General features: G+C 44.6%; 1 protein-coding gene across 6 annotated transcripts in view; it reads right to left on the bottom strand.

Moving 5' to 3' along the window:
* actn4 (actinin, alpha 4) overlaps positions 1-15,768 on the bottom strand; it is a 31,234-nt gene extending 15,466 nt beyond the window's left edge. For 4 of the 6 annotated variants that reach the window (XM_029170831.3, XM_029170836.3, XM_029170832.3 and 1 more), the window contains exon 1: positions 15,359-15,768. In XM_029170831.3, the coding sequence (XP_029026664.1) occupies positions 15,359-15,484 (126 nt within the window). In that variant the 5' untranslated portion in view covers positions 15,485-15,768. The remainder of the gene's footprint in view (positions 1-15,358) is intronic. The other 2 variants (XM_029170833.3, XM_029170835.3) reach the window with 1 other exon arrangement.
* Between the last annotated feature and the right edge of the window lie 10,665 nt (positions 15,769-26,433).

The following is a 26,433-nucleotide window of genomic DNA, read 5'->3' as shown; positions in this document are numbered from 1 at the left end:
TGTTTCCCTCACTCCTGTAGTAGGTATTATGGGAAGATGTGTGAGCGGGAATCTGGGCTGTCTGAGTTGAGGGGAGTGTCTGGGTGTGGCTATGTTCTATACACATGGCAAACATACAGTGGTACCAAGTCTGTACCCTCTTGGACGATGACCATCTTTATACATACACCCATTCCTCAGTGCACAGGCAGTCGTCTCCTACACGTGCAAGCAAATAAAAACATGCAGATGAAGGGTGTGTCGTCCTTCACCTGAGGAAGATGAGTTATGCTGAAAACTATGTTCCTGCTCAGCTGGCTCTCTGCATGACATCATGTGTGGGTGTGAGCATGTTCTGGGTGACACACCCTCCTTTTTGATGAGCTCAAGCCACCACACACACACACCACAGACAAAAAACAATTTTTTTTTTAAATTTAGTGCTAAAGACAATGTGTCTTTAGAGACTGTGCCAAGCCGTGAACATCACACTAATCTGTGTGCCTGTCACAACAAGTCTCACACCTTGAAGCCATGGATCCTATTTTAGGCTTTCTCTATATTCTAGATGAGCTGTATTCTCAGCACGTGTCACTTTCTCACAGCCAAGGTCCATCCATCTATTAACCACACAAACACAGGGTAGATGTCAGTTACTCAGATGAAAGATGCAGCAAGGTAAGCTCAGGACAAAAAAAGACAAGCTGGCCTGGCTGGTACACATGCGATGAACTGCTCGATGTCTCAAATGTTCCTATGAAACTGTCACTTAGTAGAGTCAGAGCATTGTTTAAAATAATCAAGCAGCTGTGTTTCTGCTTTCACAGTACACATCTGACTTTTAAAATTCAGGCATAATAACCAAGAAAAAAAACAAACAGGGAGTGGTTATTAAGGCACCGAATAGAGGAAATGCAAAAGAGGACGTACCACAATGGTGAGGTTGCGCCGACTTAGGTAAATACCAAAACAACACTGTGGTAGGTAAAGGACTTATGGGAGAACCTGGTAAATACCAAAACAACACTGTGGTAGGTAAAGGACTTATGGGAGAACCTGCTGGCAGGAGAAACAACCCAGGAGACTTTGAGAGAGTCTTACAGGACTGGACTGGCTGCACCAGACTCGGCTCAGCCATAACCATGCAGGCCTGGCCCGTTGAACAAAGCCCAGCAACTAGTCTGCTCTGGCATGCAGCAAGTCAGGACAGTGTCATGTCAGTGTCATACTCACAGCTCCTTTACAAAGCATCATCACTTGATGTTGTGCTTATTGGCAGTTAAAGCTTCTAGTTCCCCATTTTACAATCATGCCTACACCACGGGAACAAAAAACTTCATGGCAGCATATTCTACAACAAGTTCAGATGTGGAACATGTTGAAACACACACGTACACCGAAAAATACATGGCTGTGCTTCTCATTCAGCCACTGTGTACTAGTACAGAACTGGTGTAACGGGATATGCAGCCTGCTACAGGTTAGTCACAATGCAGGAATTTGAAACTGTGGGGCTCATGGCAGAGCTGTGTGTGCGTTTGAACAAAAGGAACCAGCCTGGAGTTAAACAACTGAACAGCTGTAAGGTCAACACGCATGCACGGACGGACAGCAGCTTCTCATACAGAGAAATAATAAATGATAGACATGAATGTTCAGAATACTAGTGGTCACCAATCATGAGTAAAGTTACAGAAATCTAGAGAATAAAGACAGAGCAGGGATCTGCTGCTAGAGCCTCGACAGGTGATCATTAATGTGCACAAACAGGGAGACTCCCTCTGCTCATGTGCTGACAGGTAGTCAGTAAAGGAGTCTTAAGGTGAGGAAAATCTCTCCACGCACCCGCCCCAGTGGAGCATACAGTGGCTCTCAAATGACTCTGAGCCAGTCAACCGCTCACGACACACATACAGCAGCTCCCTGGAGAAGACTTAATATAGCAGCTAAGAGAAACAAAGGAAAGGGAGGCGCAGGGGGGAGGAGGGAAGTACAAGGGGAGGAAGTTTGTAGTTCACGACGAGGAGGAGGAGACAAGAGCAGAGAAGTGACGAGTAAAAACAAAAAAAAAAAAAAAAACTGGTTAAAAAAAAACTGAATGACCTTCAGTCTCATATGTTGGGGAGAGGAAACAGAAGAGGGAGGGAGAAAGTGAGGGAGGGGCTAAAGTGTCAAGCAATGCGGGTGCTTGTTCATTTATTTATGCGCCTTCCTGTCTTTGTTGCTGGAGGAGTCGGGCCCAGGGTCAGATTGCAGTGCCTCTGACACAGAGCCGTGTGTTATTCAGTAGCTGGAGCCAAAGAGTTTCACTTCTATATTGTGTAAAATCTGTTATTCTTTTTGCTGGTTGAGAAAAATGAAGCTGGGAGATTTTTAATGCCGCTCCAACCCCATAAAACACACTTCTCCCATGTTCAGGCTGTTATGGCTCTGCCCACCTACTGTACAGGTCCTCCTGCGGGTAACTCTGAGGCTTATGGCTCCACATCATAAAGATCCAATGCTGAATAACTGTGTGTTGATGCTGGCCACCACAAAAACACCACGCTCATTTCTCAATACACTGCGTTTACACTTTAGGCTTCCAGCAGTAAAAGTTGTAGTTTGTCTCATCCTTAATAACAGATGAATAATCAGTGTAAAATGCTGTTTGTGGATCACGAAGAGGAGCAGTGAGGCGAGGCTGCGCAGAGAAGATCACAGAAGCTGTGACTCCAAGACAGGAAGAGGAAGGGGTTTGTGTGCCCTTTGATCTTCACCTCAACATGAGGGGTAGGTCACACAAAGACAAAAGCAGCAGTACAAGTCCTTAAAATAAAGACCAACACAAACTTCTAATGCCTGTGTAAGGGAAGTCAAAGGGCCTTCAAATTTTTGTTACTTTTCCCTTCTTTTACCAAGTTGCAGCAGACAAATCAAAGCACTTAGTTATCTCAGGAAGCTTCAGCTTAGCAAAACAACCCCAAACGGGTTCAGAGACAGAAATAGTTTAGGTTACGCTAACAAGGAAAGCAAATGCAGTTTGTGTCCGGAATTGCGGACATCTAAAATCTGACTTTGCTTCATCTCTGTTCTCTCTCTCCTTTACCTCAACACACAGGCTGAAGACATAAGGTAATGCAGCAAGGCCTAGAGTCAGCTTGGATTTACCTCAAGGAAAAACCTTCTCATGTTTTCACAGGGTAAGCATGTAAGGTGAGCACAATTCTCAGGTCAACTTGTTTATTTTTGCCCTTCAGTGATTTCAGGGCTGCTTTCATAGGCTTTAGCATGAGACAAATGAGTGTACTACAAAAAAAAAAAAAATACTGTCACACATTCCTCCAACCCAGATAAGAATATGTGGCATATGATGCCCATCACACCAGGTAAAATATTTGTAGCTACAAGAAGACAGATGCTATCGGCACAAAGATGCAGTGAGAGCAGGCACAGAACCAGGACAAAAAGTTTGTGTTGTGTCTGTTACATTTTCTCCTCGCCATTCAGCATCCAGCAAATCTACTTTAGGGGCAGAGGGCATCTATGTTAATTCTGAAGGAATGCAGCAAACGGGTCCAAGTGTAAGATGTAAAACACTGAACCCTGAGCAAAGGGTGAAGACTGAGAATTTACAACTGGAGGTCCCGTAGGACGAAGGTCGGCCACACCGCAAAAAGTCCATCCAAACTAAGGGGACTCCTGGTGAAAGCTGAGTCAAGTCTGAAGGAAGTTAAGTAAGGTGCGGCTGAACAGCCTACAGAGGTCAAAGGCCAGGTAGTACCACTGTGTTCATTGAGCAAAACTACAGCAGGAAAACAACCTATATTAATGCCACCCATAAACAACAATTCTGACAAACGAGAAGCATAATTAGTATTATTCAGAAATTGAACCACTTCCTTGAAATAATCATATATCACATGATTCTTTCATTACATCAAAGGTCAATGTTTTCATGAAGCCCAAGAACTAAACTCCTTCACATATAAGCCACGCCTCAAGAACTGAAAAACACAGAATAAGTGTGCAACCGAAGTAACGAGGACAGGTGTCGCAATGCACCGTTTTACAATCAAAGAATTTCAATTCCACCCAAGAGCTGCAATAAATGAGTCATTTCCCAACCACCATGTGAGAGTTTGGAAACCTTCTCACATTTCTGAGAAACTAGAAAAAATAAAAAAAATAAAAAAAAACTGTGTCACGCTTGGTTTAGGCCAACAAGCAGCGCTGTGGTTATTACAGATCAGGAAATTCTAACAAATTCTCTAAAATGAAACTCAACCCAGTTTTTTTTAAAAAAGGAACATTTTAAACAAGCATTTCCAGAAGAAAAGTTGATGGATGCTGAGTGCAGGGAGAAAGGCTTCGTTAAGACGCAGACAGGTTTTTGTTTGTTTTAGAAACCTTTGACTTATTTTGTTCTGAATATGTGGTTTGCGTCCGAGTCATGAACAGAATCGCGATGGAGAGAAGACCTTGACTTCATCATCAGAGAAACAAAACCAAACAGCAGACAAGACCTGATTAAGGCCACCAACGTCTCCTAGAACCTTGATGTGAAGTACAAGTGGCTCCTTTCTGGTCTCACAGACTCAAATGCAGGAGGTGGTCAGGGCAGCCAGAACCAGTAGCCAGCGCTGCGTTTCCCCTCCTTCCAGCAGCATGGCTCACTCAGCGAGCTGAGGTCATTATTACTACTCACCCACTTCTGTGTGCATGTGTTTTTACAGTCCCCATCAGGCATTTCGTAGGTCTGATAGCAGCTGGCAGAGCAGAGCGTCAGCTGTTCGTTTTGCTCTTTCAATGAAAGAGCGGCTGAATCTTTCCAAAGCTGCCCTACAGTTTTGCAGTTCTGTTGTTGATCATCTCATGCAAAAGAAGCAAAGTGACTAAAGCAAAGAGTTTGTGCACCAGTCCAACAGGCGACACTGTTGGGACGAGACAAAACAGACCACAGGAGCCAGTTATGAAATCCACCCTGGACCACTTGTTGTGTTGTTTTAGTTAATAGTGAATACTAAAAACAGCTACATCTACAAACATTAAACATCACCTTGCATGTGTCATTCTGAGACTCTGTTCATATTTGAACACTGAACTGTACAATGTAGTCTGGCTTCATTAAAACCATTCCTACAGATGCACAGACAATAAATGTTGTATAATGTAAAAATAAAACAACACTACAGCTACTGATTGTGGTGTCTTTGCCAACAATGACATAGAAACCACCTGAAACCAGCTTGCGGCTGCTGGAGGAAGTTATTGGTGAAAACAGGGAAGTCATTATTGTTAAATGGATGCTTATTCACAAATCATTTAAAAGATTCTGTAGGGAAATGAAACTATGACAACCATATGCAATAATGTTTTAAGGCTGTAACTTAGCAAGCTGAACGCCTGCCACTGTGTGACTAAACACATCTACAACCAGAAGGAGGAGGCACTGGGTTCTATTTATTAAGGGAAAAAAAGTGTCTTTTCCCAGAAGCTCAGCTGGCAGCAGCGCCTCACCTGCCTCCCTGGCAGCTCTGGTCGTACACAGCAGATAAAGCATAAAGCCAAGGCCACAGCAGGTTGGCATGGGGGGAATGAGAATAGAAGAATGGAAAGAGGAGGAAAAGAAAGGAAAAACAAAAGAAAGGAGCAGCGTGCGTGAACAAATATAGCAAGCTGCAAGTGTGTGGAATGACAAACACGCCATTTCAGGAGATGCTATAAATCTTCATTCCTGACATTCCCCACTAGTGCAGGAGTCTGTTGCTTGTGTGCCACTAATCTCTCCTATGACCACAACCAACGTTCATGCACGGGGGTTAATAAAGAGATAAAAAAAGAAACAAAAATATTTCTTGTATAGTAAGTCTTAAATAAATAAATTACGTGGATTGAGAAATTAGTAAGATAAAGAAGAGAAAATAAAAAGCAATGTGTGTGTGTGTGTGTGTGTGTGTGTGTGTGTGCGTGCGCGTTTAAAATGCAGCCAAACAGGAGTTTCAGGCCGTCCCAGTTGCCCAGCAGCATTGTCGCGGTAACAGGCTCTTCCTGCCCCTCCTTCTGTCCACCCACCTCGTGTGCTCTTACCTTATAAGGCAACATATTTTACTGGCTGTCACAGCGGCAGTGATGGTGTAAGAGGGCAGCAAGGTGCACGCAATCACGCATGCACACACACCCTTGTACATCCATTGAAGCAAGGATCATCATTGACATAATGCCTTCCCTAGCCCCTCACTCTTACCATCACAATTAAAGGCAGACGTCTATTCTTTGCTATATTCTGAACCAAAACTCTAACCTCAGCCCTAAAAATCACATATTAACCCTCAAACATGCCGTCAAAGAAGTGAGGACCGGTCAAAGTGTCCTCCCTTTGGTAGGAAAGTACATTTGAGGTTACCTCAAGGAGGATTTGAGGCAAGGTGAAGCACACTGCTTATTCCTGTGCTTCCGCTTGTTGTTGATTCATATATATAATACACACAAAAATGGCTCTTATCCCCTCCGCCCAGCTCTCACACTCCATAGCTCACCCTTCACGGTCTTCATGACTCATGACCGTACTCCGCTGATACATGCACAGCCGAGCGGATGCCAAGGCAAAACAGCATGCAAATAGAAATTAAATCAACCACAGAGTGTCACAGAGATGGGATCGCTACGAGTGGCGCTCTGGGATTAGCTCTGGAACAACTGGGTTACTATGGAGTGTTTTTACTTTCTTAAATATTCTGTTGGCTAAAAGACATTTCATCTATAAGATAGGCTTGACCTTTATTCTCCTACATGTTTGACTAAGATTTAATTACGTAAAAGTTGGTGATCATGACTGCGCTGCATATTTAGACGCAAACACATTCCTCCCTCACTAACCTAAAACCTTAACTTGATTTAATGCAGTGATCCTCGTGCCCTAGATAGACTCTTAAAACACACTCCCCCATCGGAGCCCCTCCAGGTCCAAGTCTCGCTCATGGAAGCTACCACTGAGCCATTCAGGGCTGGGGGTAACCAGGTCACTGCTGCAGATCAGTGTAATCCCTTTAAAATGACTTTTGAAATATGGTCCCTCTCCTCTTTGCACATCCTGCCTGCTCCATGTAGACAGTGAATCAGTGAGTCTGATCCTCTCAATCACTTTCACTCTGTGTACAAGCAACTAACAATGAGACGACCATCAACATCTCATTCTCATTCTGTAAGCACAGAATGAAGAAAAATGTGTTTGCACATCAGCTTCATTTTTGAGCATTGTCAGGCTCTTCCTGAAAGCTTTGAGGGCCCATATATGGTCAACGCTAAATGCAAGGAAACTGAAATGCTCAACTTCCTGCTGCACAGCCACAGTGTGGTTTAAATAACCTTTCCTCTAAATATTGAGTTTCCTCCACTTCCGATACTGGTGCAAGAACAGCCAAGGTCTAAACCTGCACTGGCGTCTTAACAACGTTCAACAGGATATTACACACATCAGAAATAACGGATCTACATCTGTGCGTTTCTCTTGCACTTCACCAGCCGCCATCTTCTAGTAGAGGTGCTTTTATTGCATTCAGGCCTTTTGCAACCACACGTGAAAACAGACATTGGTCTACACAGCAGGATGCCACAACAGCTTCACAACCCTGCTTCAGGGCTGTTGCTAAGCAGCCTAAGAGCACAGCATCTTTTTTAAAATGCATCTTAGCACCTGGTGTTTGTAGAATAAACCACTGCATGGCTCCTTTTGTTAAAACCACTGTTTACTATCGCACTCCCCCTCCATTAGAACTCTGCAGACCATTATTAGTGGTGTTTCTTCCTCTTACTCCTGCTTCTCCGAATCATTTAGAATCAACTGAAACCAGGTTACGTTGTGTGAACATCAGACTGAAAACAAAAATAAACCACCAGCCATTAGCGCAGAAAAATGGTGCTGAAGGTGACGAGCTCAGCAGGAAACACTTGAAGCGTGGTTCTCACGGAGCAATGACGAGCCAATACGTCTCCAAAACCAGTGCGCCGAGATGATGCACACGCCAAAGACAAAGCTGAGCTGGTTCTGAAGCTGCTGCAGCACACAACTCCCTGCAGTGCTGCAAGTCAGAGGAGGCACAAGGAGCCTTTGTTAACTGGGGGAATGGTAGCTAAATAATCCTCCGCAGGCTGGCTTTGATTGGATTAGACAGGATAGTGGGCTTGTGGTTGTTGGTGGAGAGGGCAGAGGACTTCCCCGACCCACATCCACAGCAGCAGTAGCACAGAGAAGGGTCATGCTTTGCTACAACAGCTGGTTTAGCGGCATTAAAATCTAAAAACTATTTGAAATACTGTAAAACCTACAGGTTAGATGGTTTGAAATGCACCACTCTTTAAAACTGTCCTTTAAAATGTCCTGCTTCGACCCTGCAGTTATCTGTTTATAGTAACTGAAACTGTCTATAGTGAAACTAGTGTCAAACACATTATTAACAACAGTTGGAGACAAATCATCCCTTCATCAGTAAACAAACAGGGCAGGCATTCCCTAGTCTTTGGCTAGACATCTGGTCCATTAAGGCGGGGGTGACACACAAACCGTGATCTGTCTGTCTGTTCAGTCTGACTCAGAGGGCTTTGCTGGACTGTTTGCATGTGTGGTGACTATATTCATTCCCAGATTTAAATCTAAAGGGAAAAAAAACCCACAAACCTCAGAGCCGTCTTTTCCTTTTCTTCTACTACTATGACTTTGACTCCCAGGGAAATACACATTGCCTGCAGTCACTGCCCAACGCCACCTCCTGAGTCACACTAGTCTATTTTCTACTTCTTTGATGAGATAAGAAATTTCTCAAAGTGCAAAGAAAATAATACTTGTACTTTCGACTTTTATTCCAAACCCTGAGGCCAAGTGTTTGACACACCTGTTTTTGCAGTTGCATAAACTGTTGGTAAAGCTGCAGTGTTAATATCAGACACCTGTCTCATGTAATTGCGCCCACTGTAGTAAAGCAAATAATAACCAATGATATCATTTTATTTTGTTAAGGTTACACAAACAGATTTATTGTTTTTTCTTTGTGTGGTAGGACAAGATCTTTTCATACATCCCAGGTATTGCTATAGAAAAGCTCTGGACTAACTCAAAGGAACAAAACAAAGAGAGGAAAATAGTTATGAACAGTCCTCAGGCTGGTCTTGGAGATCCCTGACCAGCAATGTGTCCAACAGTACAGACAGAAACCAAATAAACAGACAAAATTTTCAGCTTTTCAAAAATGCCGTGGCCAAACAAAAACAGAGCAACAAATGGCAACACACTCAGTAGTTTCTGTCTGAGCCTGTTGACTTCATAGGTCAAATACTAGAAGCTAATGCAGAAAAGAAACAAATATGGACAGTGAGCGACTGACAGAAGGAGTGATACGTGGGATTCTCTGGTGAGCAGAGCATTGCTGCTATGAATGAGAACAGAGAAACCTGAAGGCCCAACACAATCATTTAATGCTGCCTTGAAAGCAACATAACACAGACTCTACCCATAACCCACAAAAACGCTCTTGCTTCAGGTGCATTGTCCTGCACGCTCACATATTCACATTTAAGCCAGAAAAGGTTGTCTCTGTGCTCTAATTTCTTCTGTGATGTGATGGTCCATTATTTAATGGTGCTCAAACTGCGGCACTGGGCAAAGAGGAACACAGGCCTACACAATTTAAATTCTGGCAGACTGGCTTGTCGTCACCTGTGTTACATTTGAAAAGCCACTGTAATACAAGCCATTTGTCTGGAGACCAATAGGCAACATCTGCCAGTAGTCTCATCAGGTTAAACTCTGATCCAGGTACCCGGCGTGTAAGATAAAGGCTTTAGCATCTGAGCGCAGCCTTTGTTACCAGACAAGCGCTGTCTGGTTGGTTTTCTCTCGTTCCGTCTCTCTCACACACCCACCTCAGAGGAAGAATAACCTGTCTAGGTGTGGCCTTGCATGCAGACACACATGAGGCTGTATTCTAGTTTTACCCTCATGAAACACTGAAGGAACCAAGTGTGAATATATGTGTTTACATCAGTTATGCATCATTCAGCTCCATGCTAAACATCCTGGAGATTTTGATCTCTGGAGGCTGAGCCTATGCTGGTTTTATTTTCTCTCCTGCTCTTATGGGCATGAAATGTATCTGCTGGGATCAAACAGATTGAAAAAAAGACTACAGGTTTCAAAACAAGATTTGTTTAATGTATAACAAAGGGACAATGAAGTGTTATCGTTACATCCATCCATTTTTTGATTATTGCATCAGAGTCTCTGTTCCATGCTACCTAACTTTCTGATGACTCAAAGTCAAACGTGTGAGATCTGGATCTAATCTCTCATCTGCGCTGGGATATAATCTGTGGGAGACTACAGCAGTGGTGCTGCGGTCTATCCCACTCTGACTGCACAGCTTCAAGAGCATATGACTAGTTGGTGTCTTAAACTATTAGAGGTAGACCTGAGTCTACCTCTGACAAAATTGAAGCATTTTAGGCAATCATCTTGTGATAACTGTTAATCCCTGGTATGGACCAACCCCCAAAAGTCTGTTGATCCTTAAGTGGCTGTATCAAGGACTAACCGAAGGCAAGTAATTAGGAATAACACTTGGCCAATAAAGTGACAAGTGAAAACTGCTGTGGAACAAATGTTTTAGGATCAATGAAGCATCTGCTGTACAATCATCAAGTTAGACCTTACTGACTTGTTAAACAGGTCAAATCAAGGGAAATACACAAAAAACAAAATAATAAGATATATAATAAGATGAATGAATTACAGATTTAAAAAAAAAGTCTAAAAATAGGAACAGCTGGTAAGAGTCAGGCTCCCATCATAAGTAGATCCCGAGCTTCCTATCAAGTTACCTGTAAGGTATCTTCTCCCTCAGACCTAGCGTGGGTGATGTGGCCTTTGGACCAGGTCATAAAGACCGTCCGTCCACCTTTACTGTTACCAATGTAATGAAAAGAAGTCTGCAGCCATGCACATACTGTAACAACGGCTTTTGTGAAACACATCCATCAATATGCCGGCCTACAAAGCAATTGGGTGCGTTGGTCTGCTTCAAAACCAGAGGTCAGCAGTAAACATGAAAAAGGGCTTGTTTGTTTTTCTATTTATGTGATGTATTCTTGCTGAAATTGAACTCTCGTTCTCTGTCAGATGTAGAACGATGGCACTGTTCTAAAGTAGTGTTTCCAAAAATACAGAGCGCTGCAGCTTCAAAGATAGAGTAGATGTGCGAACGCTGACTGCACTCTGCAACCATGGATACAGAGCAGGGACGCACAGTCTGTGAGGAGGCACGATTGCAGAGTCGGTTTTTCCTGTAGATTGTTAATATGATCATGTCTTCCTGTCCTCATATTTCCATGTCCTTACTGCTACTGCAGAACTCACTGTTTTTTAGACAGTGATTGCAGCGTTTCCCCATCACTCATGTATCAACAGTGGGGGTGTGATGAGGTTACAGTAATCCTTCCATTTAAACAATGCCATGCTGTTTATGAGGAACTTGCTAAAAAATGAACTGCAGATTTTCAATTATATTGTTTTGTCTTGTTTATATTGTTATAAGTGTTCCTTATTTTATTTAACTTTTTTTATGCTAAATGGACCATAGAAGATGGACACCAAGCTCAAACACACTGTTAGCTTTACCGGACAAACCCCTGGTGGGGACGCTCGAACCCTCTTTGCATGTAAAAAAACAAAAACAAAAAAAAACAAGCTCTACAACATTGATCAAGGAGAAAACATACGTCTGGTCAGTCACCAACATTAGCGCTGGGAGTCAACCAAAACGAAATTCTTAGTCCCTATTGTTGCCAGTTTCAATTTTTCAGTGGGAAATGCTATTTACTAATCCCCATAACTACACACAGCCAAGAAAAGGCTCAACAACAGCCACAATTAGGAGGGAGGGCAGTAGTTGTGTCAGCCATGAAATAAATCCATAAATTCAACTCGCCTGGGTCCTGCTTGCAGTCTAAACTGCACAAAGAGAGTGGGAGCTCAAGGGCAAACATCTCAGCATAAGATACTTTATAGAAAAGATTAGCGAATTAGCGTCACGACTTTTAGAATCAGCTGAAAACGTTTCTTCACACACCCAGAGGAGGATTTGCTTTCTGAAGTCCTGCAACTCCCCCTCCCAGCCTTTTGTCTACTGTCAAAGAAAGAGGACAGCCCACCCCCCTTTAGAAAACACCCCCTCCCGCAGCCTAGAAAGTTTTTGCCACCAAAGGAATGTCTCCTCCTGTGTGCTCCCTCACCACCGCTGAGGCAGAGCAGTGGAGGGAGCAGAGGGGGTTACATTCCTGTCTGCTCTGTCCTCACATTGGCTGGGTTTCTGTTTAGATCCACAAGCTGAGTCTGTGAACAGTCAGCTGGGGTGGAGGGCTTTCCCCACAGCTGACCTGGAATCAGCTGGCACTGAGGGACCGCCTAGAAGCTGCATTCACAGCCACGTCCCAAACTGCACACAGACAACGAAAAGCTTGATATGCAAAACTTTCCTCCATTAAGTGACTTTAATGTCACAGACCAAAACGCTCTGAGACCGGACAGCTTATTGTCCATCTAGGCGACAACAACACGTTACATTGTTCCAACCATTTGTCCTGACAAAATGTCAGTCACAGCTCATCAAGCCAGACCAGGCAATGTGAACCGGCTTCGCCTGCTCATCAGCTAGTCACAAAGAAGCATGTGAAAGTGGGCGGCAAAAGAACAAACCAGCATTGTGCCCAGCTGCCCACCTTCCCAATATGAGAGTGTGAGTGTGTGCGTCTTGGCGCTGTGTCGGGGGAGAAACAAACTCTGCTGACTTTGTGTTCACTGTACATATGTACTGTTCTGTACACTTTAGTTACAAATAACTGTAACATTGTACTAAAGGGCCTCACCTTGGGTTGGGTGACCAAAAACACATCCTGATATAATGCACTCCATCTCCCACAGTGACCTCAGGAGAAAACCTCCAGCAAAATCTGACAAACTTTGTTAAAGCATAATTCATGACAGCGATGCTGCATTTATGCTTTATGAGGAAAATAGCCTAAGCACTAATCACTCATGCAAAAAAGAAAATGTACCTCCAGTTAATTCTAATGACAGCATCAACTTTCAGATTTCTAATAATCAGAGTTTAGCTCCAATCACTGCAAACAGACTGTGACAGCTGCTTGTATAGGAAAATAAAGCGAGATAAGCATCAGATCCAGAAACCACAAGTGCTGCAGTAACAGCAGATTTATGAGAGGAAACATTCCACAATTAGTGATACACACGCCTCATAGAAGCGACGGAGAAACTTGACAACTCTGATGTGATTCCAGGAGGAAATTTCTCCCATCGTATTCTTGGGAGCACATCTGGTTTTCTGCAGATCCTAAAGCTGCTGCGATTTGCATGATCATATCAGGTTATTTACTTGTTTGCATATGACAGTTGGATTCTTCAGCGTTTTTTGAGACCTAACCAAAGATTACTGCAGAAAAACTAGGAAAATAGACAATGAGACTTCAAGCGTCCTCCCTGACAGATAAGAACAACCAGTTATCTGTGATGCCTCCAGGCTCGTTGGCTTCCGCCCACCTCATGGCCTAACTGCTGCTGCGAGCTGGCTCGGCTTGTACTGTGTAAACCTGCAGACTGTCACAATGAGAACTACATACTTTGACATGTTCCAACATGCAGCAGTGACACAGGCCTAATAACATGTTTGCCTGGCAAGAAGCTTTGAATGCAACACACTGCAGTTAACTGGACACGCTGGGTTCACTCAGTGAACCAGAGGGCGAAACCCTGAAAGTGGTACATAAAAATGACATTTTGTTTAGACTTTGCAGTGTTGTAACTGACTGACCCTTCTCAATCAAGTCCTGTCCCACAAATTCCACATATTTCTTTACCCACTTCTTTTACTCTCAAGAGTCTATGACATTACACTACCACACATCTTATCCACTTGCTCTCAATCCCCCGGTGAGAGACATTTGCTCACTTTTGTGCAATAACTGGCACAGTGAGCATGAATACACAGCTGGAATTTGCTCTTGGTTCCCCTGCATCTCTGAGCCAACAGCTTTCAGAGTCCACTACAGATTCAGCACCGAAGAAAAACAGCCCATGTTTGCACAACAGCCACACTCTGTTAATGATTGGTTACTGGGTTTATTCAAACACACAAACTTTGACCTTTGTTATCTCGGCAAAAATGCTCTGCGTCCCCACAGTCGACTGAATGGCAGCAGCTGACACCAGAGGACTGGACCTGCCAGGTTCCACAGAAATCAATGGCAGGAATGTGTGATGGTGACGACTAAACCGCTGAGTGGCCAAATGAAAATGTGTGATTGTACGCTTGGCATGCTGTCACACCACTAGAAGGAATGCCAGTCATCTAGGCTAGTTAGTGACTAAAGTCGGGTGTACAGTCTGGCTGGGGCTGCGCACACACCCTCTTCATCATTCTGTCAAAGAAGGAAGCACACAAGAAATTTCCTTTTCATCCATCCCCAATTCAAAATCAGCATGAATGGCTTCTAGAAGATAATTATTAAGTGTGAAAGGAGTTCAGCCAGGTATTCTGTACACTAGGATGACTTTCACTGGGGTCCTTGGAGAAAGTTGCACCCAAGCAGCCCAAATATTGGCAGAGCCTTCAGCACTGAGCTTATCTGCTGAAAGATGTCAAGAGAACTAGGGGTCAGACACTGGAGCACAGGGACCAATAACAGCGGTGTAGTGTTAGACTTGATGCTCCCTATAGTTCATCCATGTGCTTTAAAAGCTGAATAAACAGCATGCGGAAGTTTCTTTCTGCTCAGTGAGATGAGAAACGGTAATTTCTTAGAGATGTGTCTAGATCGTAATCACAGGCGCAAGTCATAAATCAGACATGAATCAGTGAATAATAATCACCCAGACATCAGGTCTCCACGTCTAGGACACTCTTCTAGCACTCATGTCTAGTCAAGTCGAGTCAACCAACACAGTTTAAGATAATTTAAGAATGCCTTTATTAGTAACTTCCTCCACAACCCACACGATCAGACGCGACTGTGCGCCACCATGATACTAGTTTTTACAACAACGTGGCGTCCTTTTCCGCCAGGTAAAGCAAAAACTAACACGTTTGACAGGGTGGGAGCAGCAGCTAAGGTTACACACGCAGCGAAGACTCAGAGCTGAGAGGCGGCCACGCTCACAGGAAAGTGGGCCACTGTGTGAAGCCGCGGGGATCCTAGGCCCCGCAGCCGTCTCTGACCTCCACTCCTCATCCCACCCGGTCCCATCCCTCCCCTGCCATTTTCTTTCTGCCCGCCGTCTCATTCTCTCAGTCCGGCTCGACGCGGCCCTGTTGGGCCCTGCTCCGGTTCTGCTTACCTTCCTCTGCTGCTTCTCCCAGGCCGGGTCCAGCAGCAGGTCTCGGTCCCAGGCGTCTTCCTGCCCCATGTAGGTCTGCGCCCCGCCGGCCGAAGACTGGTTATTGGCAGCGTGATAATCTACCATGACGGCAAATGAAACCCGAGCGCGCCACGGAGAAGCTGTCACAAGACAGAAATGTACAAAAATAAAAAAATAAAAACGGGAAGAGCAACGACGGCCAAGAGGTTTGACGGGGAGGGATACACGACGGAGGAAAGCGTCCTGTTGTCGCCGCTTTCAGCCGCGAGTGTGTTTTATGTAATGAATATCCGGTGTGAGGAAATCCGCGCTACCGCTGCTGCGAGAAGAAAAGCTTCGCTGCGGACGTAGTGGCTGCTGGGAGGAACCGGCCGCTCCTACTCCTCTGCTACTGCCGCTCCATCGAGCGCCACGCCGTAGGGAGCGCCGTTTCCGCTGCTGCCTTTCAAAAGAAAGCCTGAGTACAGTTTAATGTGGCGAGCACATCACCTGCAGCGTCTGTCAGTCAGTTAGCTTTCAAAGAAATCTTTTTTATTTTTGTTGATCAATATTATTTACATTTAACGCTTGTTTGCCCTTTTACCATCTTATACTTAATAGCAAATAGGTATTCGAAATAGGTCAAATGAAATAGGAAACATGTTTAATCAATACACTGAGTATTTATTGTTTATGCTGTAATTTGAATGGGGTTCAAACGATGATTTAAGACTATAAAAGTCATTTTTTTCTGTAAGCCTGCTCCTTACTAGGTTATTAATCTTATTTTGAAGGCGCCCTGGTTTCTTTTCCGCTGTGTCTAGCTCACAGACAGTTTATGAATATTCCGACTTAAACGTGAACTGATGAAACGACGCCCTCTAAATTTGGAACAACCAATATGTTGGAACTTTATAAACTGATTTGTTCTTTTACTTTATTTTGTGCAATAACCACAAAGTGATATAGTGAGCTGCAGTTTATTTATTTATTTTGTGTACATAACTATAATAAAAATTGTAAATAATTTGTGTTCGTGCCACAAGAAGGAACAAAGACGGATGTTTTCCCGAGTATGGCTTCATCGCTACAGGCAAGTTATATTATATTTGTGTACAACGTGTACAACTATACCTGCTAACCTTTTTGTAAAACATGCTGCTATGTTTAATTAACCTCTTCTATCTAATACTCTAATATCTAATCCATTTGGTTTCTTTTCTGTCCAGTGTGGACATTAGCATAACAATAACGCTTGAAGTTTAACCATGTTTCAATTTAATTTCATAAATAAAGGACACAAATGGCAGCGTGGAACAGAAGCAAACAGTTGCCATTTACAGGCCACATGGTTTTCACTCACAATTGCACAATTAGTGCTCAAAATCCAGGCCCTGAAATGGGAGCATGCATTCAGCACACAAAGACCTGTGGTTAATCTAGACCAACCTCAAATAAGAGCCTTTAATAGGAGCACATTGTTATTAACTATGCAATAATGGTAAACCCATGGCTAGTTATGAACCTGTGGGTTTGGGGTCAGATTATGAGGAAATTATGTCAGGAACAGGCGAGTAGCAACTTACTAAAGTAGGTCATGCTCTGGTTGTCCTGGTTGATTAGCATCACAGTGGCAGCGGCATGTAGACTGGAGCAGTGCTTCTGCCGTTGGGTTGCCCTATACAGTAAGACAGCTGTGACGCCAACAGCTGATTGGTCACAGCTGTCAATCGTTTACATACATTTATATGAGAGTGAACCCTAACCCCAAACTATAAATTGTTGTTAAATGCAATTTGTCTGTCATAAAGGTTTATTATCAATAACTGGGGCCATAGCAACATATCCGTTGCTCATAATGACTTTGTACTGAATGTACTCCTCCAAAAGAGTGATCACAAATTTTTATCAACGGGAGATGTTTTTATGAAAATAAAGATGCTATTAAAACATTTAAATGTTAATTTCAAAGCAGCATAAAATAAATTCAATTCACAGAGGCAGGAAACATCTGCAAAAGCAGAAGTACTGTAATTTCACCAGATTTCATCATTGCATGTAAATCCTGTGTGTCACAATGGCACAACGGTGGAAGGACCCAAATGCACAGCGGGGCTTGAGTAAATGAGTGTTTTAAATAAGAACGTAGTCAGGCAGGCAATGGTCATACATAGGTTGGCAAAAACAAGGTCCGACAAGGCATGGGCAAGGACGTGGTCAAAAAACAGGCAGAGGTCAAACACACTAGACTGGACTATCAGAGACTGGGCTAGAATCAAAACGGTATTACCAAACTGGGTCATGCACGGGAACTGGAGACTCGACAACGCTGGAATGCTGGTCATGGAATGAACGCAGACAATCTGGCAAGGTGCTGGGGTGAGAGGTGGTGATTAATTACTGAACTACTGATTACTGATGATGTGCAGGTCAGCTTAGCAAGGGCCGGAAATAAAGCTGGACTGACTGGATATGGGAGTTAAACAGGAAGTGGTGACAAAATAAAACCGGAAATGACTAAGACAGTGAAGTAGTTGACTGAGGTTGTGACAGAACCCCCTCGTCTAGGACAGATTCCTAGACGGCCCAGGGAGGTCCGGGTGAGCTTGGTGGAACTCTTGGATGAGGCTGTGGTCCAGAATGTCCCGGGCGGGAACCCATGATCGTTTCTCCAGACCGTATCCCTCCCTGTCCACAAGGTACTGAAGTCCGCGGCCTCAGCAGCGACTGTTTAGCAGGGAACGGACGGTGTAGACTGGACCGCCATCGACTAGGCGGGGTGGAGGTGGTAGTGGAGTGGGCGGTACCAGTGGACTTGACAGGAACGGCTTGATTCGGCTTACGTGAAAGGTAGGGTGAATCCTCATGGTCCTGGGAAGAGTGAGTCTGACCGATGTGGGATTAATAATGCGTTCAATGGCAAATGGTCCGATGAATTTCTGTGACAACTTACGTGACTGGGTTTTGATTTGCAGGTTCGAGAGGATAACCAGACCCGCTGGCTGACGGTGTAAGTAGGTGCTTGGGATCGATGTTGATCTCTTGTAGCAAGCCTGGGACTGAATCATGGTTCTCCTGGCCTGGGCCAAGTATGCCGGCAGCGTCTAAGCAAGGCATGAGCTGAGGGGATGATTACTTCTTTCTCCAGGGATGGAAACAGAGGAGGTTGGTAGCCGTATGCGCACTGGAAGGGTGACATTCCGGTGGATGTGCATGGTAATGTGTTGTGTGCATACTCTACCCAGAGGAGCTGCTGGGACCACGTAGATGGGTTGGTTGATGCCAGGAGACGGAGACCGGTTTCAAGTTGTTGGTTAGTGCGTTCGGTTTGGCCATTGGACTCAGGGTGATACCCGGATGTCAGGCTGACCTGGGCCCCCAATAGGTTGCAGAACTCGTTCCAGAAACGTGACACGAACTGTGGACCTCGGTCAGACACAACATCTTTCGGGAACCCATGTAGCCGAAAAACGTGCTCCAGGACTGCTTGGGCTGTCTGCTTAGCTGTGGGAAGCTTCGGCCTCTGGATGGGGGAAGTCCGTCACGAAATCCAGGGCGATGTGGGACCAAGGACGATGCGGAATGGGAAGCGGCTGGAGGAACCCAGGAGGTGGTCTTTAAGAGGGTTTGTGGACTGAACAGACAGGACAGGCGGTTACATATTCTCGAACATGACAATGACGAAGGCAGTCCGCTGGACCCCAGGGTGGCAACTGAAAGAGGATGTGTGGGCCCTGTGGACTACCTCCCCCCGAAGCTCCGGAGGGACGAACAGCCGGTTAGGTGGACAGGCTGGTGGAACTGGCAGACCCCTCGTCGCTTCTTGGACTCAACCTTCTATGTAACTGCCCCTACTAGGCATGACGCGGGGAGGATTCAATTCAATTCAATTTTATTTATATAGCTCCAAATCACAACAAAGTTATCTCAAGGCACTTTACAAAGTAAGGTTTAAGACCTTACACAACTAAACCCAACAGATCCCAAATACAGCAAGCCTTTAATTACAATTAGACAGCAACAGTGGAGAGGAAAAACTTCCTCTCTAACGAGGAAGAAACCTCCAGCAGAACCAGGCTGGATGTGGGCGGCCATCTGCCTCGACCGGTTGGGGTGAGAGGATTGAGAGAGAGAAAAGCACAGCAACAACAACAAGCAACAACAGAGCACAGGCAGGATGGTTGGACCAGGGACTGGATACAGGCAGGATGGTTGGATCCGCAGCTGCCCATCACAGACACCAAACTTTGAGTCCAATGATACCTGTAGGTGAGGACAGAGTGGAGGAGAGAGAGAGAGAGAGAGAGAGAGAGAGGGAGAGAGAGAGAGAGAGAGAGGGAGAGAAGCACAATTACTGGAGAGAAAGAGACAAGGTTAGTTAAACATGGGACAATGATGGGAGGTTATTGGACAGAAGAAGTAGAAGGAAACAGAGGAGCTCAGTGTATAAATTAAGTCCCCCAGCAGTCTATGTCTATTGCAACTTAACTAAGAGATGGTTCCTGTGACTAACAATCATTGCCAGTGACCTGAACCATCTCTAACTATAAGCTTTATCAAAAAGGAAGGTTTTAAGCCTAATCTTAAAGGTGGAGAGTGTGTCAGCTTCTCGAACCTGAAGAGGGAGCTGGTTCCAGAGGAGAGGAGCTTGGTAGCTAACAGCTCTGCCCCCCGTTCTACATTTAAACACTCTAGGAACCACAAGTAGCCCAGCGCACTGAGAACGAAGTGTTCTGCTGGGAGCATAAGGAACTATGAGGTCTTTAAGATAAGAAGGAGCTTTATCATTGAGCACTTTGTAGGTGAGTAGGAGAATTTTAAATTCTATCCTACACTTTACAGGCAGCGAAGCTAATGTAGGAGAAATGTGATCTCTCTTTCTAAGTCCTTTCAGAACTCTGGCTGCAGCATTTTAAATAAGCTGTAGGCTTTTTAAGGAGCTGTTAGGACATCCTATGAGTAAGGAGTTACAGTAGTCCAGCCTAGAGGTAACAAATGCATAGATCAGTTTGTCTGCATCACTCTGAGAGAGGATGCTTCTGATTTTAGCTATATTTCTAAGATGGAAGTAGGCGGTTCTGGAGATTTGTTTAATGTATGATGTAAAGGGAGATCCTGGTCAAAGATGACACCAAGGTTCCTCACAGTAGAATTTGAAGCTAATGTTATGCCATCTAGGGTGGCTATCTGACTCAATAGTGTCTCTCTCAGATTTTTAGGCCCAACAATAAGAATTTCAGTTTTATCTGAATTTAGTTAAAGGAAGTTTTGGGACATCCAGGATTTGATGTCTTTTAAACAACCCTGAATTTTGACTAGTTGATCTGTTTCATTTGGTTCCAAGGACATATATAGCTGAGTATCATCTGCGTAAAAATGAAAATTAATAGAATGCTTTCTAATAATCTCACCTAGAGGAGACATGTATAGGCTAAACAGAATTGGACCAAGCACAGATCCTGTGGTACTCCATAGCTAATCCTTGTGCATGTGGAGAATTCCTCATTAACATGAACAAACTGGAATCTGTTCAACAAATAGGATTTAAACCATCCCAATGCTGTTCCTTTAATCCCGATTCTATGTTCTAGTGTCTGTAATAGAATGTTATGATCAATTGTATCAAATGCAGCACTAAGCTCTAACAGGACAAGGACAGAAACTAGACCATTGTCCGAAGCTAATAGAAGATCATTAGTGACTCTAACCAGAGCTGTTTCTGTGCTATGATGTTTTCTAAATCTTGACTGAAAATCTTTGTACAGGTTATTCCCACTCAGGTGGTCAGATAATTGTTTAGCCACGATTTTTTTAAGAATCTTGGAAATAAAGGGTAAATTTGAAATGGGCCTATAGTTGGCTAGTTGTCCAGGGTCAAGGGTTGTTTTTTTCAATAGAGGTTTGACCACAGCCACCTTAAAAGCCTGTGGTACATAGCCTAGTTGTAAAGATTGGTTGATTTGATTTAGTATGGACGAGCTCATTAAAGGTAGAACTTCTTTGAGTAATCTGGTTGGGATTGGATCTAAAAGACAAGTGAACGACTTGGAAGAGTTGATTGTTGAGGTTAACTCCATATGAGTTATGGGGAAGAAGCTGTCTAGGTAAGACAGAGGATTTGGTATATTTGAAGTTGATGGATCTAGACAGTGCTCTCTGTCGTTTGGAAGAAGTCGCTGCTGAATGTTTTTTCTAATGATGATAATTTTATTAGTAAAGTAGTTCATAAAGTCATTGCTGCTGAGATTTAAGGGGATAGTAGACTTAACACAGCTATGACTCTTTGTCAGCCTGGCTACAGTGCTGAAAAGAAACCTAGGGTTGTTTTTGTTTTCTTCAATTAGGGAGGAATGTTTTTCTAGCAGCACAAGTGCTTTTTTATATTTTATTAGACTGTCCTTCCATGCAATGCAGTTTACATTTATTTTGTTGGAACGCCACTGTCTTTCTAGTTGTCTAGTCCTTTGCTTTAGGCTGCGGAGCTAACCTCCTCTGATTCCCTGCCTTCTTCTTCAGAGGAGCCACTTTGTCTAACATTGTACGTAGAGAAGCTGCAGCATCATCTAAAAGACAGTCAACCTGTTCATAAGGATTAAGGTGACTGTTCTCTGTGTATCTACAAGGCATTGAGGCAAAAGATGATGAAATCATCTGCTTGAATCTGGCAACAGCGTTGTCAGATAAACATCTGCTATAGTAACATTTCTTTCGAGTTATTGTAAGGTCAATTGTGCTAAATTCAAAAGTTAATAAGAAATGGTCAGATAACAGAGGGTTTTGGGGAAGAACTATTAAATTATCAATTTCAACCCCATATGTCAGGACAAGATCGAGGGTGTGGTTAAAACGATGAGTGGGTTCATTTACCTGCTGTGTAAAACCAATAGTGTTTATTAAGGAGTTAAAAGCAGTGCTGAGACAGTTGCTGTCAACATCTACATGAATGTTAAAGTCTCCCACAACAATGACTTTATCTGTGCTAAGAACTAGGTCAGATAAGAATTCAGAGAATTCAGTTAAGGTCAGGAGGACGGTAAACAATACAAAACACAACTGGCTTCTGGGTTTTAGAGTCTGGGTGAAAAAGGCTCAGAGTGAGGCTCTCAAATAAGTTTTAACTATGTTTAGGTATAGGAGTAATTAATAAATCTGATTTATAAATTGCTGCTACTCCTCCACCTCTACCTGTACATCTTGGAACATGATAGTTTATGTGACTCTTTGGAGTCGACTCATTTAAAGTAACATATTCATCCTGCTGCAGCCAGGTTTCAGTGAGACAGAACAGATCTATGTGATGGTCACTTATCAAGTCATTTATTAACAAGGATTTAGATGAGAGAGATCTGATATTTATTAAACCACACTTTATTAACTTACTGTTACTTTGTTCTGTAAGTGGAACTGTTTTGATGTTTATTAAATTCTGGTAAGTCACTCCTCTTTGATTTGCTTGTGACTTGTATAGTTTAGGTGGTCGGGGAGCAGACACAGTCTCTATGCAATAACTAAGACTAAGAGTGGGTGGCGGCTGTAGAGAACATGCAGAGAGGCGTGTAAGACTGCGACTCTGCGTCCTGGGCTCCACTCTGAGTTGTCACGGAGTCGGGAGACTAAACAACATGGCCATGTTACTAGAGAGCAGAGAGGCTCCGTTCAACGTGGGATGGACGCCATCTCTTCTAATCAGCCCAGGTTTTCCCCAAAAAGTGTTCCAATTAGCCACAAAGCCCACATCGGTTGCAGGACACCACCTAGACAACCAGCAGTGGAGCGATGACAGCCGGCTATACATGTCATCGCTGGTCACATTGGGGAGGGGTCCAGAGAAAACTACGGAGTCCGACATTGTTTTGGCGAACGAACACACCGACTCAATGTTAGTTTTAGTGACTTCCGATTGGCGTAACCGGGCGTCATTAGCTCCTGCGTGTATTACGATCTCAGCGTACTTACGCTTATCCTTGGACTGTTGTGACTCGGCTTCCACGCCACCAGGGGCAGCCTGGTTTCACCCTTTTGGTTTTGTGTCCTTGTTTTTGTCTTGTGTTTCCTGTATTAGTTTGATTGGGTTCACCTGTCTTGTCTTGTATTTAAGGTCTCAGTTTGTGCACAGTCTTTGTTGGTGCATTGCGTGTTACGTGTTATGTGTTACGTATTACGTGTTACGTGTCACAGTGTCATCGTGCTTTTGTGCTCTGTCCAGGTTTGTGTGTTTGTTCACTGTTTGTGTTAGGTACTGTTGTTTGCATGTTTGGTGTTCTTAGTATGGTTTATTTAGTTTCCTGCTCAGCAGTGATCTTCAGTTGACCAGTGAGTACTCCTGTTAGTTTTGTGCTACTTAGGTTTTGAGCTTAGCTACAGTTTGCATGTTTTATGTTTTTGGATGGTAATTTAGTTTCCTGCTCTGCCGTGATCTTTAGTTTACCTGTGAGTTATATGTGTTAGTTTGCATTATTTATTTCCGGCCTATCCTGCATACGCAGCGTCCTTAGTTTGTATTGTCCTCTGTCTGTATGTTCTATTTATTTATTAAATCATTTATTGTCAGTCCTGTCTGTGGGTCGTGCATTTGGGTCCTCCCTCCAGTTCAGTTTGTAGGCCATTGTAGTCTGTCTCCCCGCTCAAGGAGCGTGTTTTAGAATACCGTTCAGTCTAGTTTGACCCTCGCCCGGTAACATAGACAGGAGCTTAAGATAAGACTCAATGTCGCCCGCTCTGGCCCCAGGCAAACACTTAACTATGACCGCTGGATTCTCTAACTTGACCTTCGGACTATGGAGTCACCAATGATCAGAGTGGGTTTCTCAGCGGGTGTGTCGCTGAGTGGGTAAAATCTGTTTGAAACGTGAAGCTGTTGGTGGTGAACCGTGGGCGCCTGCCTAAAGCTACGTTTCTTACGAGCGGTCACCCAGTCGTTACCCAGCTGCCTGGGACCGGCCGGGGTACTGGTAGCAGCTAAGCTAGGAGGCTCCGCACCGGCTAAAGGGACCTGGCTAGCTGGCCTGTTTTCTAAAGTGCGAAGCCGAGACTCTAAGTCTTTAGTCCATCACTAAAGGAGGCAGAGGATAAGCAAAACATAAGACACACGAGCACCGAACAGAGCGAGAGGGAGAGGAAAAGGGGGGAGCCATAGCAGGAAAGTAAGCTAGGAGCTACGCTAGCGGAGAAAACACTTGGATAACAGTGAAAATTAGCAGGACGTTTAATGAAAGGAAAGGATGCTTGAGTGTTACAAGCTTGTTTTGCAACAAATGGTGGTGGGTTCCTTTGCTTTGGATTCGGCCTCATGAATACGGGACAAGGCATCGGGCTTGGCATTTCTTGATCCGGGGCGATATGACAGGTGAAAGTTGAAACGGGCGAAGAGTAGCGCCCACTGGGCTTGTTGAGAGTTCAGACGTTTGGCGGTGTTCTTGTGGTCTGTAAACACGTGAAATGGCTGTTCTGCCCCCTCCAGGCACTCCTCCAGGGCCACTTTGACAGCCAGAAGTTCCTTATTTCCAATGTCGTAGTTTCGCTCGGCAGGGGACAGTTTCCTGGACAAGAAAGCACAAGGATGTAATCGCCCACCTTCCATGGTTCGCTGGGACAGGACTGCTCCGATTCCAGAGTCCGAGGTGTCCACTTCCACCACAAACTGCCTACGAGGGTCCGACATCCGAAGGATGGGTGCTGTGGTGAAGGCTACTTTGAGCTGCTGGAAGGCGGCCTCGGCCTCTGGCGACCACTGAAAGGTGACTCGGGATGAAGTCAGAACGTCAAGAGGTGATGCGATAGTGCTGAACTGATGAATAAAACAACGGTAGAAGTTAGCAAAACCAAGGAAACGTTGCACATCTCGGCGACACTGTGGTTGTGGCCAATTTGCTACGGCCTCGGTCTTGGCTGGATCCATCTGGATTCCTTCGGGAGATACAATGAAACCCAGAAACGAGATAGTGGAGACGTAAAACTCACATTTCTCTGCTTTAACATAAAGGTTATGTTCCAGGAGTTTTTTCAGAACTTGACGGACATGGCTCTTGTGTTCTTCTTCGTCTCGGGAGAAAACCAAGGTGTCATCCAGGTATACAAAAACAAACATATTTATCATGGGACTCAGGATGTCGTTTACCATGGCTTGGAAAGTTGCTGGAGCATTGGTGAGGCCGAAAGGCATGACAAGATATTCATAACGTCCGGTAGGGGTGTTGAAGGCTGTCTTCCATTCGTCGCCCTTACGAATGCGGCCCAGATAGTAGGCGTTTCGAAGGTCGAGCTTGGTGAATATCCTTGCATCTGCAAGGAGTTCGAAAGCCGATGAAAGCAAAAAGTAAGGGATAAGAGTCTCGTACCGTGATGGCATTCAGTCCCCGGTAATCGATGCATGGGCGGAGTGAACCATCTTTCTTGCCGACAAAGAAGAAACCAGCTCCGGCGGGTGAGGACGAGTGCCGAATGATCCCTGCAGCCAAGGACTGCTCGATATACTCCGACATGGCCTTGTGTTCTGGACCTGAAAGGGAAAACAGTCTCCCCTTGGGGGGTGTGGTGCCTGGGCGTAACTCAATGCAGCAGTTATATGATCGATGCGGTGGCAAGGTGGAAGCCCTCATCTTGCTGAAAACACTGCTAAGGTCATGATAACAGGATGGAACTGTGGATAGGTCGATCTCCTCCTCCAATGGAGCAGGGTCTGGGCTAGACGGGGGCTCTGAACTTGACGAAAAACATGAATCTTGGCAGGATGCTCCCCAGCCCGTCACCTCCCTGGTCCTCCAGTCGAGGGTGGGGTTGTGACGTCTAAGCCAGGTATACCCCAGCACAACCGGAAATGCAGAAGACTCAACCACGTGGAAATGGATCTGCTCGGCATGAGAATCTGGAAAGATGGTAATTTGGCCGGTGCTGTGTGTTACCTTCCACAGGTGATGACCATCTAGAGCTGTGGCCTCCATTGAAGTAGGTAAGGGGACCAGGGGAACTCCCAGGCAATTAACCAGGTCAGCGTCCATGAGGCTAGCATCAGCGCTCGAATCCACGAGCACCGCCTGCTGGACAGACTGGTCACCTACAGTGAAGGTGGCAACAGG

Source organism: Betta splendens, chromosome 13 (assembly GCF_900634795.4).
Source record: "Betta splendens chromosome 13, fBetSpl5.4, whole genome shotgun sequence".
NCBI lineage: Eukaryota > Metazoa > Chordata > Actinopteri > Anabantiformes > Osphronemidae > Betta > Betta splendens.
Note: the sequence above shows the minus strand (reverse complement) of the source record. Positions and strands in the feature narration are given on the sequence as shown.